This window comes from Pan troglodytes, chromosome 2, assembly GCF_028858775.2.
Source record: "Pan troglodytes isolate AG18354 chromosome 2, NHGRI_mPanTro3-v2.0_pri, whole genome shotgun sequence".
NCBI lineage: Eukaryota > Metazoa > Chordata > Mammalia > Primates > Hominidae > Pan > Pan troglodytes.
In genome coordinates this window covers 180,286,720-180,308,636 of record NC_086015.1, presented here as the reverse complement: position 1 = coordinate 180,308,636, position 21,917 = coordinate 180,286,720, and the positions used below count along the sequence as shown (strand labels likewise).

At 37.2% G+C, this 21,917-nt stretch overlaps 1 protein-coding gene across 21 annotated transcripts in view; it reads left to right on the top strand.

Annotated features, from left to right (window-relative positions):
- TBL1XR1 (TBL1X/Y related 1) overlaps positions 1 to 21,917 on the top strand; it is a 175,219-nt gene that overhangs the window by 87,251 nt on the left and 66,051 nt on the right. For 16 of the 21 annotated variants that reach the window (XM_016942314.4, XM_016942308.4, XM_063807344.1 and 13 more), the window contains one exon: positions 9,786 to 9,861. The exons of the other annotated variants lie outside the window; for them this stretch is intronic. Coding sequence is in view for 3 of the 16 variants with exons in the window: in XM_063807353.1 (XP_063663423.1) it covers positions 9,786 to 9,861 (76 nt within the window). In the remaining 13 variants the exon portion in view is untranslated. The remainder of the gene's footprint in view (positions 1 to 9,785; positions 9,862 to 21,917) is intronic. 21 annotated transcript variants of the gene reach the window in all.

Here is a 21,917-nt window from a genome sequence, read left to right as displayed (position 1 = left end):
ATAGGGCCACATAAGATACTATGTTTGAATTCCTTAGAAAATTTCCTTTTCATAGAATGGTTATGTATTTTTAGTAGGCAGTGTTTAAATAGTAAGTGTTTTTGCTTAGTCTGTTAATTTATTTGATTAAAAAAAATGTTTACCTCATTTAACCTAAAAGCTTCTTTGCTTTATCCTGGATCTGTAGAAATTTGGATGGTTCTGGGAATTGCTTCAGAGTCAACAAACTATGACCTGTGGACCATATCTGGTGTGTTATCTTTTTTTTTTTTGAATAAAGTTTTATTAGAAAGAGTAATGCCCATTCATTTTTTAACGTATTGTCTGTGGCTACTTTGCTCTATAATAGCAGAGTTGAGTAGTAGTGACAGAGACCAAATGGCCTGCAAAATAAAAAAATATCTACTAACTGGCCATAGTTTGCCTTAGACCATTGCGTGCCAATGACTGAGAAGTAAGATGGAGTAGTTGTATTCAGATAATCTCAGTTGGTGTTTTATTATCGTAACTTGGGTGCTGGGCACACAGAGAGTTTTCTGTATTGAAATATATATAATATATGAGATCTTAAGAAAGGTAGTTTCGTTTCATGATCCCCGGATGGTGTATCTATGTGTGTGTGAACCAGAAGTGGCTCCTTGAATGGGTCAGGCAGATAACACAGCTTGTGTTTGCTGGTTCGAATGTATCATTTTAAGTTTGGTGAACAAGTTAAATTGAAAGCATTTTGGCAAACCAACACCGGATGAGAACTTGGCATTCTCCAGAATTAAGAATATTCCACTAAAAAAAACCCATACAACCTTGATTTCATAAATGAATGTATTTCTGGCAGCTATTTTGATTGGAATGTGGTAGTTAAATGAAATATTTGTTTTAATTTACTGAAGGAAAAGCATTTGCTGATACTGTCTAGATTATGCCAACTTTCAAAATATGAAATTAGAGAAACCAATTTTAAAACCTTTTTTCACGTGAATCTGTAAGGAAATGTTTTCAGTAAGGACACATAAGAGCGACTCTTTGAGTTCATCAGTAGTGGATAAATAGAAACATAACATTTCAGAATTCTGAACCTAATATCTAGTTTAATGTAAGTGTATATATTCTTTGTGTGTCCAAAGCACTTCAGAATGACAGTTTTCAGTTTAGTAATTATCTGCTGACATATTCTTAATTTTTTTTTTAAAGAGGCCTATTGCATTCTATTACGAAGTAAAAATTGAAGCTGTTTAGTTGTGAAGAGTGTTTGAAGAACTGCTTCATTGAGAAGGTGTTCATTATCACTGTGAGGTTATGCTAGTCAGGATGACTACTGTGTTTGGGCATACTCCAAATCTGTTGTAATTAAAAAGTTTTATAAATGATAATTTTTTTTTTTTAGTAGTAATGCTGTTGTGTTAATTCACTAAAAGACATAATGTACCTGGACTCAATAGCCTTAGTAGCACACAGGACGGCAGAATCTGAATGGGCAGTTTGTGTCCTGCACAGAGGTACACAGCCAAGGGAAAAGTGGGCACTGAAATCCAGGCCAAGCTGTTTCCCTGTTAGCGGACTGTCTTCACAGAGGAAGGAGCTTCCTTTATAACAATTTATTTCTGTTATTTAATATGCATTATGTCTTATTACTATGCTAGTCACTGATTAGCACTTTTTATTCCACTCTCCTAACTTATTTTACGGATGAAAAAGCGAAGGCACTGAGAGAGGTTATCTAGTTACTAAGAGTCAGAGCCAGGGAGTCCAAACCCACCTGTGTGGCTCCGCAATTCCAGGCTCTTAACCTCCGATACCACGTGGCTACCTTTTTGTAATTTATTTTGCTAGAGTCTAATTTGCACAAAGGTACTGCAGAAGCTAGTGCTGGCGCTGATAATACACTTGAGTGCTAAGTTAGAAAGGGATGGGGCGCACGTAGAACAAACTTCAGCTCATTTGCCTAAGTGCCCACTAGAACTTCCTTGATGAATCACATATCCAGATTTTGTTTGAACATCGTCATTGATTTGTGCGATGGTTTCCCTTTATATTGAATAGGAAAAAAATACCTTTCTATAACTTCTGCCTACTACTTAAAATTTTGTCACACATAGCTGAGGCTCATTTGGGCTTTATGTGTTTTTATGCATTTTCTTCTTTTTTTTGTTATTATGTTTTGAAGTCTTTCTAGGCCCCTTTCTGTTTGTGGTGTCTTCATTATCATTGTCCTTACTTTTCTGTTCATTTTTGGGAGACAGATTGAGTTTATCTTTTGTTTGTCATCATTAATCTTAAAATTAGATTAATAAACCACTGAATTTAGTCTGACCTAGTATTAACATATTTCTCCCTCTAGTTCTGAACACCTCTCACTTTGCAATTTAGTATTTGAAAGAAGCGACTCTCCTGCCTTAGGTTAATAATTAGACCTGACTAGTAAAATTCTCCATCCCGTTCCCTCCCCTCCCACCCCCACCCAGTGGTTCTCAATCCCCATTGGAATCACACACATGCACACACACACCCACACACTGACACGGGGTGGGTGGGGAGGATTTTAAATGCAAGTGATGTAGATCCTACCCTAGACCAATTACATCTGAGTGAGGGGCTCACCACGTCATAGTTAGGTTCTAATCTGGGGCATTTCTGTAGGACAGAGCTAATCAAAGACAGTCTTCTTGGCAGAGCCATTCTCATTTCTATTGGAAATGTGTTCAACTGAATGATTTGTGTGTTGTAGCCTAAGTAGCTATTCAAATTCCAAATACCTTGAATCAGATATTCAAACCTTAGGAAGAGTGAGAAATCTATTAAGATGTAGGAATGTCAATTTTCTTTTCTAACTTAAGTGCCAGTGTACCCACCTGTGTGGTCTTAGGCAACAAAGCTTGATATCCCCCCTTCATATTATTTCTTAGATCTTCGTTGCTGTTTCTACTGGTCCACCCCTCCTTCGGCCCCCCACTCTTGTTTCTTTCTTCCAAACTGCTTTTTTAACAAAGGGTTTAGCAGCTATCAAACTTTATGCAAACAAGAAAACAGTGTCATATCTGTGGTATTTCAAAGGCACTGTAAGTTACACCATTAATTTAATAACATTTTGGGGAAAACAATTAGTTATAGTTACACATTAATGCTCTACTCACTTTAAAGAAAAAATAACTTAAAATCATAGATACATTTTTATATTAGTTTTCAAGTATCCGTAAATTTGGAGTGTAAGCTTTTTCTCATGTTCAAAATCCCTATCACTTAAGGTTTGTGAACCGGAAGCTTTTGATGCATAGGTGTTAGTGCCTAAGTAATACACTTGACTTATGTTAGCATTAGAAACTGTTCAAACCAACCTTTAATTTTAAGAACTCTGTGGGTCATTGTAAGAGAGTTTGTGCTGTTGTCTTTAATTGCGTTGCTTACCCTGTGACAGACAAATTTAGAAATACTTGAGAGTTTTTTGTTTTATTCTTGCACAATAGTTTATTTTTGTATAATCTTAACATAAAATTCAATGACATGTGATGTTACCAGTGAAACTAATTCAACTAAGGTAGTAATTAGGTGATTAGACACCAGTGCATGTTTAAATTGTTTTCTCTTTATGTGAGTATGTGGTCTTGAGAATAGCTTATTTTTAAAAATTGGTGTCAGATAACTTTTGAATCATTTTTCCCCTAATCGCTTAAGTAACAATGGGAAATGAAAACATAGGCAGTAATTGCAAAGCTGTGCGTGATCTGACAGTGAGTCTGATCTCAGGGTCACTTAAGATATCCCTGCTGTTATAGCTCCTTCTGCTTTTCACCTGCCTTACCTTCTGGCTGTCTAGAATATTATCTGTATGTGTAATTCCATGGGAAATGAGGATCGGGTGAGGACAGTGGAGGATGTAATGCTTAGAGGCTTTGACGTATGCGTAGTATGTTGTTGGAGATAACATACTAACATTCCTTTTTGTAAAACGGATTAAGAAGATTCAGTTGAAACTCTGATTTACAAATATGTATATATTTAATTGTTCCATTAGGAGGTAATACTGTTTTTGTTTCTTTCTTAATTGTGCTTTCAATCATGTGCTAAGCAATTTAATTTGAACTTTTTCTGTGACTTTTCCTGGGAGTTAATTTAGTAAAAATCTTTCTAAGCAGGGTCAATTCTGGTAGAATTCTTATATATTTCTCTCTCTCTCTTTTTTTTTTTTTTTGGAGACCGAGTCTCGCTCTGTCACCCAGGCTGGAATGCAGTGATGTGATCTCAGCTCACTGCAACCTCTGCCTCCTGGGTTCAAGTGATTCTCCTGCCTCAGCCTCCCGAGTAGCTGGGATTACAGGCATCTGCCACCATACCTGGCTAATTTTTGTATTTTCATTAGAGATGAGGTTTCTCCATGTTTGCCAGGCTGGTCTTAACCTTCTGACCTCAAGTGATCTCCCTGCCTTGGCCTTCCAAAGTGCTGGGATTATATTTTTCTCTTAATTCATGGGGTGACTTTCCCAAATTCTGTACATTAAAACAAAATAATTTTATTTTTTAAGGATACCAGATATACTTCCTTGAACTTGTTACTGACCACTAGGTTCTAGATTAGAGTGTATTGCTACCTTAAATAATACGTTTTTATTGTGTTTGTACCTTTGTCTAGGAAAAGGGCCCATAATGTCCATTAGCTTTTCAAACTTATCTATAAATTAAATAAATTTACTTCTAGAGACTGCAATGTAGTATTTTTGAAGAACAGTCAAAATATATCATTTGCTTTTCTCTAGAATTTTTCCATGTTAAAAAAACTTCCTAATTGTGTGTAGGTGGCAGATCTTAGAAGATGTCTGCTAAGTCAACAGTGTCTTTCTATGCTGTAAGCCTTATCTAAAATTAATACTTCGTTTACTTTAGATAAAATGCTCTGAAATACATTTTTGGAAGCAAAGCTTTTTGTTTGGAGACAAAACACAAACCTTACAGCCATTTATTTTATTACAAGAAGTAAATATATTTAGTTTATGTAGTACACAAAGGAGGTGATAGTTTTTACACTAATAATGTGATTGATCATGTACTTCTTGAGTTTTTTGTTAATGATGGAAGATCCACCTTTATTGGTCACCTTCTGGAAGTGGTGTTAAAATTACTGGTATATAACCAGGTTCTCTCAAGCATTTTCAAAGTAACAATCCACTGGTGAGTTTTTCCTTCCCAGTGTGATTTATTTGTTCAGTAATTCAGTCTCTACTGCATTTTATTTTCAAATATGTTTATATCTATTTCTCTATATCTAGACACTGTAACATTTTATCAGCATATATATCTTAAGAATCATGTATGTTCAAGGCATTATTCTTAGTTCTGTTAGGGAACAGCAAGATGATTAAATCAGTCCTGGGTCTCTAGAAATTTGATCAGAGAGGCATGATAGAAGAATAAGACACTATGCGGTTGTGGAAAGGGAGATACATTAAGCTGGGGCTCATTTCTCTCTCTGGATGGTGGGGTGGATAATTAATGGAGGAAGCTGATTGGGCCTGATCTTTGGAGGAGGGTTAGGAAGATTTGTGAGCAGAACCGTAGTCAGAAGGACATTTCTGGTGAGGAATGAGGAATGTCAGGGCAGCCAAAGAGTGCAGATAACACTGCACACAGTGATCTGCTGTGGTGAGAGTAGAGAATGTTGAGTAAAAGTAGAAATGCAGATAGATGGGACACACATGTTTTGGACTTGAATTCCTTTAATACAAATAGTTTCAATAGTTTCAATATACATTGTCAGACTATCTTAAATGCACCTTAAGTTTTGTAATTCCTATACTTTACAAAAGTATATCACTATATCTTTTAAAATTCAGATATTTATTTTAATTACGTGGTGTGCTTTATAAATGCATTGCATGATGGCTAGGACATAGGTAAATGAGTTGACTAGGAAAACATCTAAGAAATAAAAAAATATGGCCCTGCGTATGTTTCTAGAAATTTTCCAGATTAATTTGCAGGTGCAGTTGGTATACCATTTTTCACATATTTATTCACCCTTCAAATCCTAGAATCAAATACTTTTTAACCATGTCATCAACTATTAAATCACTATTGTGGTCTTTCTCCTTAAGGACTTGTAGTATTAATAGGAAAAGTTAAATGAATGAATGAAGACAAAGGTAGAGAAAAGGTAATTAGTGAAAACTGAGATTAGATACATCTATGAGGGTGATGAGAGACTCACTGATGTCCGAAAAGTTAGAAAAAGAAACTGGAAGAATGATCTGATTTAGCATTCTATAAAGGTAGATGTATGTAAGTTTGTGTGTTATATGTGTACCATATCTTATTAGTCAGTTTCTATGTTCATTTATTTATGTTCATTTCAAAGTAAAAAAAAAATTCTAATGGTTAATACAGGGGTTCAAATTTGTACCCTCATTTGGTTCTAGTATAAGAGAGTCATGTAGAAACATATTGTACATAATGCTATTTGGAGGAAAAAGTGGAGGTTCCGCAAAGCACCGGTGATACATTCATTCATTCGTTCTGTTTCCTGGAATTGCTATTATTTCAGCTTAGTATTGTAAGTTTATTTGTCTTAGTCCATTTTCTGTTGTTATTAGAATACCATAGACTGGGTAATTTATGAAGAAAATAAATTGATTTCTTATAGTTCCAGAGGCTAGAAAGTCCAGGCTTGAGGGGCCGCCTGTGGGAAGGGCCTTCTTACTGCTTTATAACATGTTGGAGGGCATCACATGGCAAGAAGGCAAGAGCGAGTCAGCTCAGGTCCCTTTTGCTCTTCTTATAAAGCAGCCAGTCCCATCATGGGGGCTACACCCTGATGACTTTATCTTAATACTAATTCCTCTCAAAGGCCCCACCTCCAAATGCCATCAACATATGAATTTGGGGATTAAGTCTCCAACACATGAAATTTGAGGGACACAATTAAAACACAGCATGTATTCACTTGTGTTTAATTACATAGATTTGTAGATTTTATTACCCAGTTTTAACCAAGCCTCACCAAAACAGGCTCATGACTTAATCTTGCAAAAAAAAAAAATTGCATCTAAAACCAAAATAGTTAAGAAACAAGCCAATGGCAGAGCCAGTACTTAAACTACAAGAGTAAACTCTTCACTTGCTATGATCTAATCATTTAACAAATGTCTGAAAAAAAATAGCGATTGTCATGGCTGGGCATGGTGGCTCACGCCTGTAATCCCAGCAGTTTGGGAGGCTGAGGCGGGCGGATCACCCGAGGTTGGGAGTTCGGGACCAGCCTGACCAACATGGAGAGACCCCCGTCTCTACTAAAAAATACAGAATTAGCCAGGTGTAGTGGCGCGTGCCTGTAGTCCCAGTTACTCGGGAGGCTGAGGCAGGAGAATCACTTGAGCCTGGGAGGCGGAGGTTGTGGTGAGCTGAGGTCGCGCCATTGCACTCCAGCCTGGGCAACAGCGAGACTCTGTCTCAAAAAAAAAAAAAAAAAAAACCAAAGAAAAAAAAAGAAAATAGCAGAGCCAATACTTAAACTACAAGAATGAACTCTTCACTTGCTATTATCTAATCATTTTATAGATGTCTGAAAAAAATTAGCGATTATCAAGAAAGATGTTTGAAATGTAGATTATTTGGCCCAGCGCAGTGGCTCACCCCTGTAATCCCAGCACTCTGGGAGTTGGAGACGTGTGGATCACTTGAGGTCAGGAGTTCGAGACCAGTCTGGCCAACATGGTGAAACCCCGTCTCTACTAAAAATACCAAAATTGGCCAGGCGTGGTGGCTTGTACCTGTAGTGCCAGCTACTCAGGAGGCTGAGACCAGGAGAACCACTTGAACTCAGGAGGTGGAGGTTGCAGTGAGCTGAGATTGTCCCATGGCACTTCAGCCTGGGTGACACAGTGAGACTCCGTCTCAAAAAAAAAAAAAAGTACATTATTCACTGTTGGTGTTGATGAGCTTTGCTCTACAATTAAGTTGTACCTTTAGATACTAGTTAATGATGTAAAACTATCATTAAGACATTAAGGATGTAGAATGTTATGAACAAAAATATTATAGCACTGTAAATAAATAATTTATCTATCTTTTACTTATGTTGGGAGTTTTTCTTGTTTGTTTGAGACAGAGTCTCTATCACACAGACTGAAATGCAGTGGCATGGCCATCTCAGCTCACTGCAACCTCTGCCTCCCAGGCTCAAGTGACCCTCGTGCCCCAGGCTCCCGAGTAGCTAGGACCACAGCCATGCGCCACCATGCCTGGCTGATTTTTTGTATATTTGGTAGTGATGGGATTTCACCATGCTGCCCAGGCTGGTCTCGAACTCCTGAGCTCAAGCGGCCCGCCTCGGCTTCCCGAAGTGCTGGGATTACAGGCATGAGTCTCTGTGCCTGACTTCCTGTATGTGTTTTAAAATACACATTATTTAGTAGTACATGTTAATTATTTATAAATAAATTGAATGCATGTATGCCAAAAAATTTTGTGACAAAAGTGCTCCGTTGATTTTTAGATAACAAGTAGCCCTATATAACTTTAGCTCAAAAAGTGACAAAAACTTTATACTGAAATAATCGACATTCATAACAAATGACCTTGAGGTAAACAGAGCCTAGTGGTATCTAGTCATGATGTGTAAAGAACATTTCCTCAGTCTGTGCTAGAAAGGACCTACCGAGTAGCTCCTAAGTGCCTCTAGGCAACAAACCTTGGGCGCTCACGCCCACACCCTGTTTTGAAGCACCAGGGATTGGTGGGATAGTGTATGTGGCATAATCATCATTTACTTAGTTATCTTCTTACTTCACCTAATTGGTGTAGGAGCTAAACCTCCCATATATCGTAGTAAACTCCTTTCTGTGGTGTCAGCTTGATTTTACTCTTTAGAAAACTGTACTCCATGGTGGAAACTGTACTGGTCAGTGTTCCAACTAAGAGTCTCCTCTGACATGGTATGTGAAGTATAACTTTTTTGTTGTTGTTGTTGAGACAAAGTCTCGCTGTTGTCCCCCAGGCTGGAGTGCAGTGGTGCGGTCTCCGCTCACTGCAACCTCTGCCTCCTGGGTTCAAGGGATTCTCTTGCCTCAGCCTCCCAAGTAGCTGGGATTACAGGTGCCCGCCACCACGCCCAGCTGATTTTTGTATTTTTAGTAGAGACAGGGTGTCTCCGTGTTGGCCAGGCTGGTCTCGAATTCCTGACCTCAGGTGATCCGCCTGCTTCGGCCTCCCAAAGTGCTGGGATTACAGGCGTGAGCCACCGCGCCTGGCTGCAAAGTTTAACTTTTATATTTACACAAACGGTTTGTGGAATATAATGTGCCCTGACTTAGCAATTGAGAAAACTGGATAAGCCCTATAAAGTTTAAAGTCTGAAGAGAACAGAGTTAATAAGTTTTGATTGAAATTGTTTCTAAACCAATGATATATTTCTCTTTATTATTAAACAATATAGAATGCAAGTTTATGCCATTCTTGGTGGCCCATGATTATAGATTATGAACATACTAATTGGACCGTAATGCAATAATATTTCCATGAGTTGAGTTGCCTGGTGGTGAGACCACTTGTGTGCAGATGAATCTCTTTGAGTCTCATTTTGTTCACTGTGCCAACCTCTTATGAACGTTCTAAAGACTTGCCAAGTATTAAGCACTCAAAAGTTGCTGCTGTTGTTTATGATAACAATTACTTGGGGGAGAAAGAAATTCACTGGTGGGGACCTTAAAGAATATTTCAAACATGTAACATTTGGTATGGAAAATCTTTTAAACTGAATTTGTTTTAGGGCACATTGAATACTTTACTTTCCTTTTCCTCAGCATCAACAACAGCAACTTGTGATTGGCGGTGACCGGATATTCAGTTGCACATCCCCACATCAATGCACTGCCAATGGTAAGACTCTCCAACTCCCAATGTCAGAGTGTTTCTTATTCTCTTGTTTTTAGAATCTTTTGAGAATTTTGAAAGTTTCTCACAATTTGACAAAATACATGTGTTCCCAAGCTAAGTAAGTGTTTTTTTTTAATTTTTTATTCTTTTTAAATATATGTAGTTTAAAGTATTTAAAAATAACTTTTGAATATTTTGTAAAGGAAAAATTGCTACTTTTGAAAATTTCTATTTTCTTTTCTTTTTTTTTTTATGTCTTTTTGAGACGCAGTTTCGTTCTTGTCGGCCAGGCTGGAGTGCAATGGCGTGATCTCCGCTCACTGCAACCTCCTCCGCCTCCCAGGTTAAAGCGATTGTCCTGCCTCAGCCACCCAGGTAGCTGGGATTACAGGCATGCGCCACCACGCCCAGCTAATTTTTTGTATTTTTAGTAAGAGACAGGATTTCACCATGTTGGCCAGGCTGGTCTCGAACCCCTGACCGCAGGTGATCCGCCCACCTGAGCTTCCCAAAGTGCTGGGATTACAGGTGTGAGCCACCGTGTCCAGCTGAGGATTTCTGTGTTCTATAGTTTTAAAAACGTCTTAGCTACGGTCATCAGGATGAAAAATATTGTTATATCGTGATGGTCTTGTGTTTTGTCAAATGAGCTATATTTTGTGAGTAGTATTTTCTTGTTAAAAATGCAACAGTGGCATTTTGCTCTTCTATTTTTGTCCATAATTTCACTGAAATAGATTGTTTTTGTGTATTGCATTTATCCTAATATTTTTTAGTTATGTGCACTTAAATGGCTAGGATTCTACCTGTTATAATTAATCATTTTAAGGAGAGTCATTCTTATCTACTTAAAAAGATTTTTAAGAAGGCTTTCACTGTAGAATATAAATGGCAATCATGTGATATAGCAGAAAGACTACTGGACTCTGTGGGAGCTGGCATTTGCTTTATTTCCTGAATATACTATGAATCTTTGACTTTTGGCAGTACTCTTATAAAACCTAGGTGATGGAATTGGACTTACTTTCTAAGGTTTATTCTAGCTGTATGTCAAGTGCTTATCATTGTTAACTGGAAGTCAGAGTGATTCTCTCTTAAAAAAAATTTCTTACCGAAATAATATTGATGTGTATTTTGGGGATAAATAAATAGAAGATAAATGAATTTTTACTTTTTTAAAGAATCAAATAATAACATCTTACATTTATAAATATTTTCTGTAGTTCATTACCAACAATTTTATTTTCACTAAATTAGGGAGGCATAGAAACTGATTGAGGTTTATAGAATTTGGTGGGAAATGATGTATCAGTCTGAAAGAAAAACTATTAAAAGTTAAGAACCAGAATAAGTGGTTAAGATATTTGTGAAAATATTCCCAGAAATAATTCCTATTAGAGATGGATTTTTTTCAGTGTGTTGATAGGAGGATTTTCTCTGTTTAAACTCTTCTGAATTCCTATTGGGGAAAAAAGGTTGACCTCTTCCTCTTCCTGTTCTCCTCCTCTGCATCCTGCTCACCCTCTTCCCTTTCCTCTCCTCCTCTCTCCTTTCTCTTTTCTCTCTCGGGTTGATAGGAGATGTTGAAGAAAATAAGATGTCCCCACCCCCCAAGCCAAGCTTTACCTAGCACAAAGGATGGCATGGTTTTTGTTAATTTATAAAGCACTTGCTGGGGTCTTTAGATTGCTCTGGCAACTCATTAACCACTAGATCTGTTTCCCAGGGAGCACTAGAGTTTCTCATGAAAGAAACAGATCCATGGTAAATCAACTTTGGTATTTGGAGTGTCTGCTCTTGGCTTTTTGTTCACATGAAGTTTTTGTTCAAATGAAGTTCACATTTGAAACCTGTTACTCTTCTTTGTTGTCGGATCCTTAGTATTTGTGGCACGTCTCCCTTGGCAGTCAAACCAGTTGGGTATCTGAGATACAGGTGTCATGAAGCTACCTATCTCTTACAAATGCCTATCCTTAAGTGAAAAATTTTTATGTGTTACTCATATAGACTGTTTTTATAACCGCTCATAGACTATATTTTAAATTAGATCATCCCAAACATGTTTGTCAGTTTTGTTGAAAATCTCTGAAATCATTTTAATGTCATGATCACAGAAATTTAAGTGTGTGTGTGTGTGTATGTGTGTGTGTATGTATGTATGTATGTTAGTGTGTGTTAGAGATGAAGGAGACCAAGATTACAGCAAACTTGCTTACAGTCTAGCTAAGGACACTGAAGCCATTTCTATATATTTGCACAGATGTGCTAGTAAATTTGTAGGTATTGGTTCAAAATGGTATGGTTTTCCCATGACCCTCAGAAATGCAATAATAATCTGGGTTGAACCTGTGCTGTGTAGTATGTCATAGTTATTTTCTCTGAAAATGCCAGAGTGCTTAGTGGGATTATATACAGTTACCTCTACTACCTCCCTACCTACCCTCAACAATGTTTTTTTCTCTTAAAATTTAAAAAGTTGATATATAGTAGTTGTACTTATTTTAGGGTACATGTGATATTTTGATACTTGTATAAATATAAAATGAACAAGTTAGGATAAGTGGGATATCCATCTCCTCAAACATTTTTCTTTCCCTTACTGAACATTGTTCTTGTTAAAATAATATGAGGGATTCATAACATCCTTTTTTGCCTTCACTCTTCTTTTACCTAGACACAAGTAATTTTAAATCTAATTGCACTTTACGGCAGGGTGCAGTGCCTCATGCCTATAATCCCAGCACTATGGGGAGGCCGAGGCAGGCGGATCACTTGAGAGATCAGGAATTCGAGACCAGCCTGGCCAACATGGTGAAACCCCATCTCTACTAAAAATACAAAAATTAGCCAGGCGTGGTGGCGCACACCTGTAATCTCAGCTACTTGGGAGGCTGAGGCAAGAGAATCCCTTGAACCTGGGAGGCAGAGGTTGCAGTAAGCCACTGCACTCCAGTCTGGGTGACAAGTGAGACACCATCTCAAAAAAAAAAAAAAAATCTAATTGCACCTTTAATCATGATTTATAGCTGCTTTCCTGTATAAAATGTTTCATAAATACTTTTATGTAATTATCTCATATTGCATTAGTAGGACCCATTGGCCAGCAGGTGTATATTATTATTTTGACTTTTTATTTATTATTTTTTGAGACAATCTACCCTGTTGCCCAGGCTGAAGTGCAGTGGTGTGATCTGGGCTCACTACAAAACCAAAACCGTATACCCATTAAACAGCACCCGCCCTCTCCTACCCGCCTGCAAGTTCCCAACACCCCCCTCTCCCCCTAGCCCGTCCTCTGGCAACAACCTTTTATTTCTGTTTCTGAGTTTGCTAGATACCTCATATAGGTAGCACCATATACTATTTGTCTTTTTGAGATTGGCTGCTTTTTAACATAATCTCGTGATGATTCATCTGTATTGTAGCCTGTGACATTATTTCCTTGTTTTTTTTTTAGGCAGAATGAGATTCCATTGTATGTATATACCGCATTTTCTTTATTTTTTTATTCTTTTTTTATTTCAATCGGTTTTTGGGGGAATAGGTGGTGGTTGCTTACATGGATAAGTTCTTTAGTGGTGATTTCTGAGATTTTGGTGCACTCATCACCTGTGCAGTGTACACTGTACCCAGTGTGTAGTCTTTCATCCCTCTCCATCCCCCACCCTTTCCCCCTAGTCCACAAGGTCCATTGTATATTCTTATGCCATTGCATCCTCCTCATAGCTTCGCTCTCACTTAGGAGTGAGAACATGCAACGTTATGGTTTTCCATTCCTGAGTTACTTCACTTAGAATAATGGTCTCTCATTCCATCCAGGTTGCTATGAATGCCATTATTCCATTCCTTTTTATGACTGAATAGTATTCCATGGTGTATATACACATACCACAATTTCTTTATCCACTTGTTGACTGATGGGCTGGTTCCATAGTTTTGCAGTTGCAAATTGTGCTGCTATAAACATGCGTGTACAAGGATCTGTTTCATATAATGACTTCTTTTTCTCTGGGTAGATACCCAGTAGTGGGATTACTGGATCAAATGGTAGTTCTACTGTTAGTTCTTTAAGGAATCTCCACATTGATTTCCATAGTGGTTGTACTAGTTTACATTCCCACCAGCAGTGTAAGTGTTCCCTTTTCACCACATCCACACCAACATCTATTATTTTTTCATTTTTTGATTACAGCCATTCTTGTAGGAGTAAGGTGGCATCACATTGTGGTTTTGATTTGCATTTCTCTTATTTTTAGTGATACTGAGTATTTTTTTCATGTTTGTTGGTCATTTGTATATCTTCTTTTGAGAATTGTGTATTCATGTCCTTAGCCCACTTTTTTATAGGATTATTTGTTTTTTTCTTGCTGCTTTGTTTGAGTTCCTTGTAGATTGTGAATATTAGTCCTTTGTTGGATATATAGATAGTGGAGATTTTTTCTCACTCTGTGGGTTGTCTGTTTACTCTGCTGATTGTTCCTTTTGCTATGAAGAAGCTTTTTAGTTAATAATTAAGTCCCATCTTAATTTATCTTTGTTTTTGTTGCATTTGCTTTGGGGTTCTTGGTCATGAAGTCGTTGCCCAAGCTAGTGTCTAGAAGGGTTTTCCCAATGTTATCTTCTGGAATTTTTATGGTTTCAGGTGTTAGATTCAACTCTTTGATCCATCTTGAGTTGATTTTTGTATAAGGTGAGAGATGAGGATACAGTTTCCTTCTTCTACATGTGGCTTGCCAATTCTCCCAGCACCATTTGTTGAATAGGGTGTTCTATCCCCACTTTATGTTTTTGTTAGCTTTGTCGAAGATCAGTTGGCTGTAAATATTTGGCTTTATTTCTGGGTTCTCTGTTCTGTTCCATTGGCCTATGTGCCTATTTTTATACCAGTACCATGCTGTTTTGGTGACTATGGCCTTATAGTATAGTTTGAGATCAGGTAATGTGATGACTCCAGATTGGTTCTTTTGGCTTAGTCTTGCTTTGGCTATGTGGGCTCTTCTTTGATACCATAGGAATTTAGGATTGTTTTTTGTACTTCTGTGAAGAATGATGTAGTATTTTGATGGGAATTGCACTGAATTTGTAGATTGCTTTTGGCAGTATGGTCATTTTCACAATATTGATTCTACCCATCCATGAACATGGGATGTGTTTCCATTTGTTTGTGTCATCTGTGATTTCTTTCAGCAGTGTTTTGTAGTTTTCCTTGTAGAGGTCTTTCATCTCCTTGGTTAGGTATATTCCTAAGTATTTTATTTTATTTTTGCAGCTACTACAATAGCTGTAAAAGGGGTTGAGTTCTTGGTTTGATTCTCCACTTGGTTGCTGTTGATGTATAGAAGAGTTAGATTTGTGTAAATTAATTTTGTATCTGGAAACTTCGCTGAATTCATTTATCACTTCTAGGAACTTTTTGGAGGAGTTTTTAGGGTTTTCTAGGTATACAATTATATTATCAGCAAACAGCAACAGTTTGCCTTCCTCTTTACCGATTTGGATGCCCTTGATGTCTTTTCTTGTCTGATTGCTCTGGCTAGGACTTCCAGTAAGTACTATGTTGAATAGAAGTCATACCACATATTCTTTATCCATTCATCTGTTGGTAGACATTTGGGTTGCTTCCACCTTTTGGCTGTTATGAATAGTCCTGCTTTGAACATGGATGTGCAAATCTCTTTGACATCTTGATTTCAACTCTTTTTAGAACTGGAATTCTTTTTGGGATCTCAGAAGAGGGATTGCTGGATCATATGGTAATTCTAGGTTTTTTTTTTCCTTGAAAAACTTCTGTACTCTTTCCAGAGCAGCAGCACTATTTTACATTTCTACCAATAGTGCAACAGGGTTCTACACACTGGACAACATTTGCTGTTTGTTTGCTAGTGCCCATCTTAATGGGTGTGAGGTGCTGACAATAATTTCTTTACACTACCAACTATCTACTTAGCTTCAATTTTTCTGAACTGCTCCTAATATGTTTTTACAGAATCAACAAAACTTATACATTATGTTTGGTTACTGTGTATAGTTATGCTTCTACCTATTTTTTCCCTTTTATTTGTCCTGTGAAGTTTTCTACATTCTGTATTTTATTAATTGGATTCCTGTAGTATAATGTTCATCTTTTCCTTATATTTTCTGTAAATTGGTGGTTATAGCTAAAGGCTTCATCTAATGAATTAAGATTAATGTAATCTTAATTTAGGTTTTTTCCTTTATTATTTTGGGAGGTTGGGGTGGCAGAATATTTCACAGGTGGTGCTAAGTATAGATGGAATACCTCTAATCTGAAATGCTCCAACATCTGAAATTTTTTGAGCACTAACACGACACTCAAAGGAAATACTCATTGGAGCATTTTGGATTTCACATTTTCACAATGGGAGTGCTAAACCGTTATACTGCAGATATTTCAAAATCTGAAACACTTGTAGTCCCAATCGTTTTAGATAAAGGACACTTACTGTATGCTTGCATAAAGAAGCACCCAATGTTTGTTTTTTATTCCTGACAGTAGGCGACATTCATGATCATTCCTAGAACCATTATTTCCATGAGGGCAATGAGAATGTTCATATTCAATTATATCAAGCTTTTATTATGTGTAACATTTCTATAAAGAGAAACTTTCCCCAACAGATATTTCGTTACTTTGTGGCACAGATTGCACAGGAAAGGCATATGAAATGCATGATTCTTTCTTTTATTTACCAGTTTTCAAAGTACTGAGTTGTTTCCTGGAAGCCTTTCTAGTATTCTTGAATACCTTTCTAGGTAACAAGTGAGGATTTTTTTGAGTTATTGTGAGCATGTGGATTTAAGCATTTGATATGTTTTATTGCACTGTAGTTTGTATTCTTATTGATGTCATTCCCTTGGCCAAAAGAGCCTTTTCAAGTTGACTTCTGAGTCTTTTCTGACATGACTTTAGTATTGTCTCTCTGGTAGCTTCCTTGCTTTCTGACAAAACAAGATGTTGGCCAAAGCTCATCTTGTACATGTCCTTCATTGGTCCTCAGATCAGCTATGTCTCTAAAGTCCTGATTCCTTTTAGTGAAAAAGAATATTTATATATTTATGTTATATAATATGCAATAGTTAATATGTAAACATAATGGAAAATAATGTATTAAACAAAAGTAGAGTATAAATAACACATAAAGTACATGTACTTTATAAGTACTTTAAGTACATGTAAATGTAGAAAATAAACATAATATAAAATTATACATATTTTTATATTTATAAATGTATATTTAACCAGTATGAGTAGTGACTGTTGTTTTCATTTTTCTCTTTTTGTCCACGTCTCAGTGGGATTACAGCTAAGTATTACGTTTTAAAGTAAGTCCTCATGTGTAATCTGCCCCCCTGCCCACCTCCAATTTGATATATAGTTGGGTCAGCTTGTCCCTCCCCTCCCCTATCTCCCCAATTCCTGCTCCCATTCCCCTTTTCTTCTTCCCTTCCCCTCTCCCTCTTTTCTTTTTCTTTCTTTTCTTCTTTTCAGCAGGGTGTCACTCAGTCACCCAGGTAGGAGTGCAGTGGCCTGATCATGATTCACTGCAGCCCTGACCTTCTGGGCTCAATCGATTCTCCCACCTCAGCCTCCCAAAGTAGCTGGGACCACAGGTGCATGCCACCATGCCTGGCTAATTGTTTTAACTTCTATTTTATTTTATTTCGAGACGGAGTCTCGCTCTGTCGCCCAGCCGGAGTGCAGTGGCGTGATCTTGGCTCACTGCAACCTCCGCCTCAATTGTTCAAGTGATTCTCTTGCCTTGGCCTCCTGGGCAACTGGAACTACAGGTGCGTGCCACCATGCCCAGCTAATTTTTGCATTTTTAATAGAGACGGGGTTTCATCATGTTGTCCAGGATGGTCTCTGTCTCCTGACCTCGTGATCCACCTGCCTCAGCCTCCCAAAGTGTCTTGATTACGGATGTGAGCCACTGCACCCAGCTGATTTTTTTTTTTTTTTTTTTTTTAGTAGAGACAGTGTCTCCCTGTGTTGACCAGGCTGGTCTTGAACTCCTGGGCTCAAGCAATCCTCCTGGCCTCAGCCTGCCAAAGTGCTGGGATTACAGGCCTGAGCCACTATGCTGGGGCCAGGCCAATTTGTTTCATTTTATTTTTAGTATTTAGAATTTAAAAATATTTGTTTTTATTTTGTTTTATAATCATAGGAAACATTTATATCACTTCAAAGTGAGATACATTCTTACTTCCTCCTTTTGTAAGTAACCAAGTTTTAAAAATCAAACTACTTTTGGTTTATCTTGCTCAAATGTAAACAAATCCATGGGTATTCTTAAATATTCTGGAGATCACTTCATAGCAGGACATAGAGATAGTCTTTATTCATTGTTTTACAGCTGCATTCTACTCCATTACACAGATAGCTGTTTCAAGAGTGGAAGTTTTTAGATGGGAGCGTGAAATGTGCATGTCAATTTGCCAAATTTCCTTCTGTAAAGCATTATGCCATCTTATGTTCCTTCCAGCAATATACGAGGTTCCCTCTTTCCCCATTAGCAGACAGTATATATGATGTCTTTTTTGATACATATATGTCTTTTAATCTGATAGGTGAGAAATAGTATTTCACTATGGTTCTAATTTGCATCTTTTCATTTATTTTATAACTGTTTGCTAGTTTATTTTAGAACTGTTTGCATATCTTTTTCTTTGAACTGTTCCAAAGATAGATTCTTATTTTCCAGAAAAGTCTACCAACTGTGTCGATCAATCCCCTGAGCCCTTCTATTTCCTCTTGTTCTGTTTGTATAGTCATCCCACAACTTCTAAAAATTAATTTGGTTTAACAACAGGACTCTTCCACAAAGAATAGAATGATGCTGAGCAGTTCTCTTAGGTTTGATTCTTGAGGAACCAGACCCTTGATTATAACCCTTTATTGGAAAGGTGGATCTAGAAAGTTCCTGTGGAGAAGCCAGAAAGGGAAAAGGAGGCTGATACCGACTGCCTGAAAGACTAATTTTTTTGTTCAGTTGGACTCAAATCATGTGGCATCCTCGGGGACAGTGTAGAACATGTCTCTTTTTCTACCTAAGGGGCAAGGAACCTCGGGTAATTTGTCCACTAACCCCCATTCCTTAGTCGGGGAGTTAGGCAGTTAGGCTTTGCGGAGGGCAGGGCAGCAGCTCCTGACCTGCTGTTTGGCCTCAGGATGCTTTGCAGTAAAAAGCTACCCAGCTGCTTGGGAAAGTTGAGTGATGAGGGAATGTGGGCTGGGCCCTGCTGGCCTCTTCTGCATCGATGAATATTCTGGTCTACTGACAGGTACATTTCTCAGTGTAATTAGTAAATCACCTCTTTCACTCTTAAACCACCCTGCTGTATTTTGTTAACATATCTTCTCTCAGAACTTGATTATTCTTAAAAAACTGAAAGAAGTTATGACTTGCCAGACTGAAGACCAGACCCCAAGGAGTTGTGACCCTGCCAACAGGTCGCTGCCGAGAAAGAGTGTGGTACATAGCGAGGAGTCAGTGATTATTACCTACTTATAAATGTAGCATCCATAAATTAATTTGTTCTATTTACTGTAGGAAAGTTCATTGTTACTTTCATTTTTAATCTTTTACCATCATGATTAGGAACTGGTATTATTAAATGTGAAGAAAGAAGGACATTGTCGCATGATATTGTGTGAACCATTTTCATTTGGTTGAGAATGTATGCCTCTGGAGAGCTGATTCCCAAATCAACAGTAAGAGGGTTACATTGAACACCTCTTAGTCTCTAGGCTTTTCTTTTCTTTTCTTTTCTTTTAAACAAATGAAGAAAAGCAGAGCACACACAAATTGGAGTTATATTTAACTGATTCCTTGTATCTTTGTCATTAGAGGCTGAAATAACTGAGCCTGAAATGGAAGCTGTGAAAGACTGTGGTATCACATGAAAGGCAGAGAAAGCTTGGCTTCTTACATGGATTTAATCTTTACACAGGTTGAGCATTGGTTATCCAAAATGCTTAGGACCAGAGTATTTCAGATTTCATATTTACTTGGATTTCGGAATATTTGCATATCTATAATGAGATATCTTGGGGATAGGATCCAAGGCTAAACACGAAGTTCATTTATGTTTCATATACTCCTTATATATATATAGCCTGAGGGCAGTTTTATACAGTATTTTAAATAATTTTGTGCATGAACCACAGTTTTGACTGTGACTTGTCATATGAGATCAAGTGTGGAATCTTCTGCTCATGGCGTTATGTCACTGCTCCAAAAATTGCAGATTTTGGAACATTCTGGATTTTGAATTTTTAGATTGGGGTGCTCAATTTATATTAACTGTGATAGAACTTGTTATGGTGAATTACTATTTTCATTTTAAAACATTTTTCATGTTTCAAATAATTTTGCTGTCCTTTCTATAAATTCTCAGTGTAGGCACTATTCAGGAATAAAATACTAGCTGTCTTATCTCGAGAAACACAGAGTAGTGTGAGAGCAAGGACATACACCCACAATAGAGGGATAGATGTTTAACACGGTAATGTTAAAACAAAAGGTGTCCTATCACTGAATATTATCTGGCTTATTTTTAAGTTTTCCTAATTTTCTTTGGGTGTACTATATTAAATTTGGTCTTACTAGATTTTGACTATTTGGGGTTGGACAGCCTGGTCCCATATAGCCATAAAATTGGTAACTGAAGGCCATTTCTTATTTCAATGGTGTATTGAAGCCATTTGAAGACTCCCCGCCCCCCATTCTTTTTTCCTTTCATTCGTCCATCCGTCCAGTGGATAAGATTGCATGATTAAAAAAAAAAATTTGCTTGAGACAGAAATTAACATGCTAAAGTTAGTGTGTAAAGGACAGGAACTTCTAGTTTCATACAGGTTCTGTTTGTTTGCTTCTTCAACTTCTGTCCTTTTTCTTAAGCCAGTTAATTTTAGTTATATCTTTTGATTTTAATCCTGGTTCATAGAAACAGAAATCCTTCACCATGCCTATTTTCTCTCTTTTCCTATGATTTACTAGCACCTGTAAGGAGAGTTTTTAAAACAAAAAGGTTGGAATGCTAAAGTTCTTAATTCACAACCCTCTATATGTTAGGCCTTCATTTCCTGTCAGATGTTTATTGGGATCATTTTGAGTTTATTACAACCTGATATTTTTTTAAAAAGTGACTTAGAGCCTAAGGGCTTATGATTATAGAACAGATTACATAGAGGTACTTTAAACATGTAAGAGAAAAATGCCAAAAACCATTTTGATTAGTTAAAAAAAATTTTTTTTTAAATAAAAAAGTAAGTAAAAATCAACCCCAAAATGGAAGGGTTAGTATAGTTGACCCTTGAACAACACAGGTGTGGACTATGTGGGTTCACTTCTACTTGGTTTTTTTAAAAGTAAAGTTGCATCTAGTATGCCTGCCTTTCTGCCTGTCTGTCCTTCCACCTCTTCTACCTCTCCCACCCCTCAGACAGCAAAACCAACTTCTCCTCAGCCTTGTGAAGAGGATGAGGACCTTCAGGATGGTTCACTTCCATTTAATGAATGGTAAATATATTTTCCATATGATTTTTAAAATAACCTTTTCTCTAGCTTCTTTTATTGTAAGAATACAACATCTAATAGCTACAACATGTAAGGTGTGTGTGTTTATGTTACTAGTAAGACTTCGGGTCATAACTAGGTTGTTAGTAGTTAGGTTTTTGGGAAGTCGGAAGTTATATGTGGATTTTTGATTGGGTGGGTTGATAAAACCCTAACTCCTGCTTTGTACAAGGGTCAACTGTATATGTTCCGTGATAGAGAGTAGTTATCTTACTTAAATATTGTTATAACCATGTAAAGTTGTTAATACCTGTTTCATTGGTGAGAAAACCATTATTTTTCTTAAAAAAAATTGTGGGCTCTAATTATAGTAGAGAGATGAAAATTTATTTCAGAAAAGAGACTTCCGTTGCTCCAACCCCATGTCATGTAACAGAGCAGACACTTTCATTACCCTCTGAACATACAGCTTGTGTATGTATGTATGTAAGACAGACTACCCATATTGAGACACCTTGG